Source organism: Trypanosoma theileri (assembly GCF_002087225.1).
Source record: "Trypanosoma theileri isolate Edinburgh chromosome Unknown TM35_Tth_44_V1, whole genome shotgun sequence".
In the NCBI taxonomy this organism is placed as follows: Eukaryota; Euglenozoa; class Kinetoplastea; order Trypanosomatida; family Trypanosomatidae; genus Trypanosoma; species Trypanosoma theileri.
Window position 1 is genome coordinate 27,335 of NW_021639886.1, and position 907 is coordinate 28,241.

General features: G+C 51.7%; 1 protein-coding gene across 1 annotated transcript; it reads right to left on the reverse strand.

Moving 5' to 3' along the window:
• Positions 1-169: 169 nt before the first annotated feature.
• Positions 170-691, reverse strand: TM35_000441060 (uncharacterized protein; the record flags this gene model as incomplete). The annotated part of the gene is made up of 1 exon (XM_029030115.1): positions 170-691. One exon carries the CDS (start codon positions 689-691, stop codon positions 170-172), a length of 522 nt encoding a protein of 173 aa, XP_028878516.1.
• Between the last annotated feature and the right edge of the window lie 216 nt (positions 692-907).

Below are 907 nucleotides of genomic sequence, written 5' to 3' on the forward strand. Positions count from 1 at the left end.
GCCTCAAAATCAATCTGAAGCATGTATCGTGCGTAGCGCAGCTTCTGCCGTCTTTCAAGGCGCGAAGGGTACTCACACCGAGGTATCTCCGCCTTGGAGATCACGCCGTTGAGGTGGGGCTCGGTGATGAGACGTCGTCGTCCTTTCATCTCGGCGACCGTGAACACATTCACGCCGTGGAAACCCACCGGGAGACGACCATTGTTGCGATGTTCAGGGCGAGCGTCGTCACGATGGCCGGGTGTCGTATGAGTTCGTGCGGTTGTGCTGATGCCATGGCGTGTGTGCGCGAGGGGGGATCCCAATAATCAAAACACTTGTGGAAGAAAATATTCTTATGGGGTGAAGTGTTCTTATGGGGGAATATACAATATATTCTTTTCTCCATTTTCTTTTCTAGCCGCCCATGGCAGCAGCTCAATGCCTTAAGCACTACCATAGTGGAATTTGTCTTGATGAAAAGAACATGATTGTTGGCCTCTTCACTATGCTGCGGCATGTGACCGAGTAAAAGGTGCGCTTGCATGGCCATCGCGCCACGAAGATGGGTGGGAGAGGTACTCCGCAAAGATGCCTCTTCCCCGTTCCCTTCGTGGCGTGAAGTAAAGTAGAAAACATAGAGTTCTCCACTATCTCCAACCCCATTGGAAGTGAAACACCCCCGGGATCCCCCTACCCACCCCCCACGCATCTTGTTGCGCACAAGACGCTGACAAGTTGGCCGCCCGCCTTGGGTGGTAGGGGTTGTGTGTTGTGTTCTCACATTTCCCTTCTTCGGGTGAGGGATGAAAAAAAAAGAAAAGGGCAAAACCCGACAACGAGCCTAGAGCTTTACGCACGTAGACTGGTTGCCGGGTTTCATCCTTTTTCCTCATCCTCATCTTCTTTCTTTCTCAAGTTCAAAAAG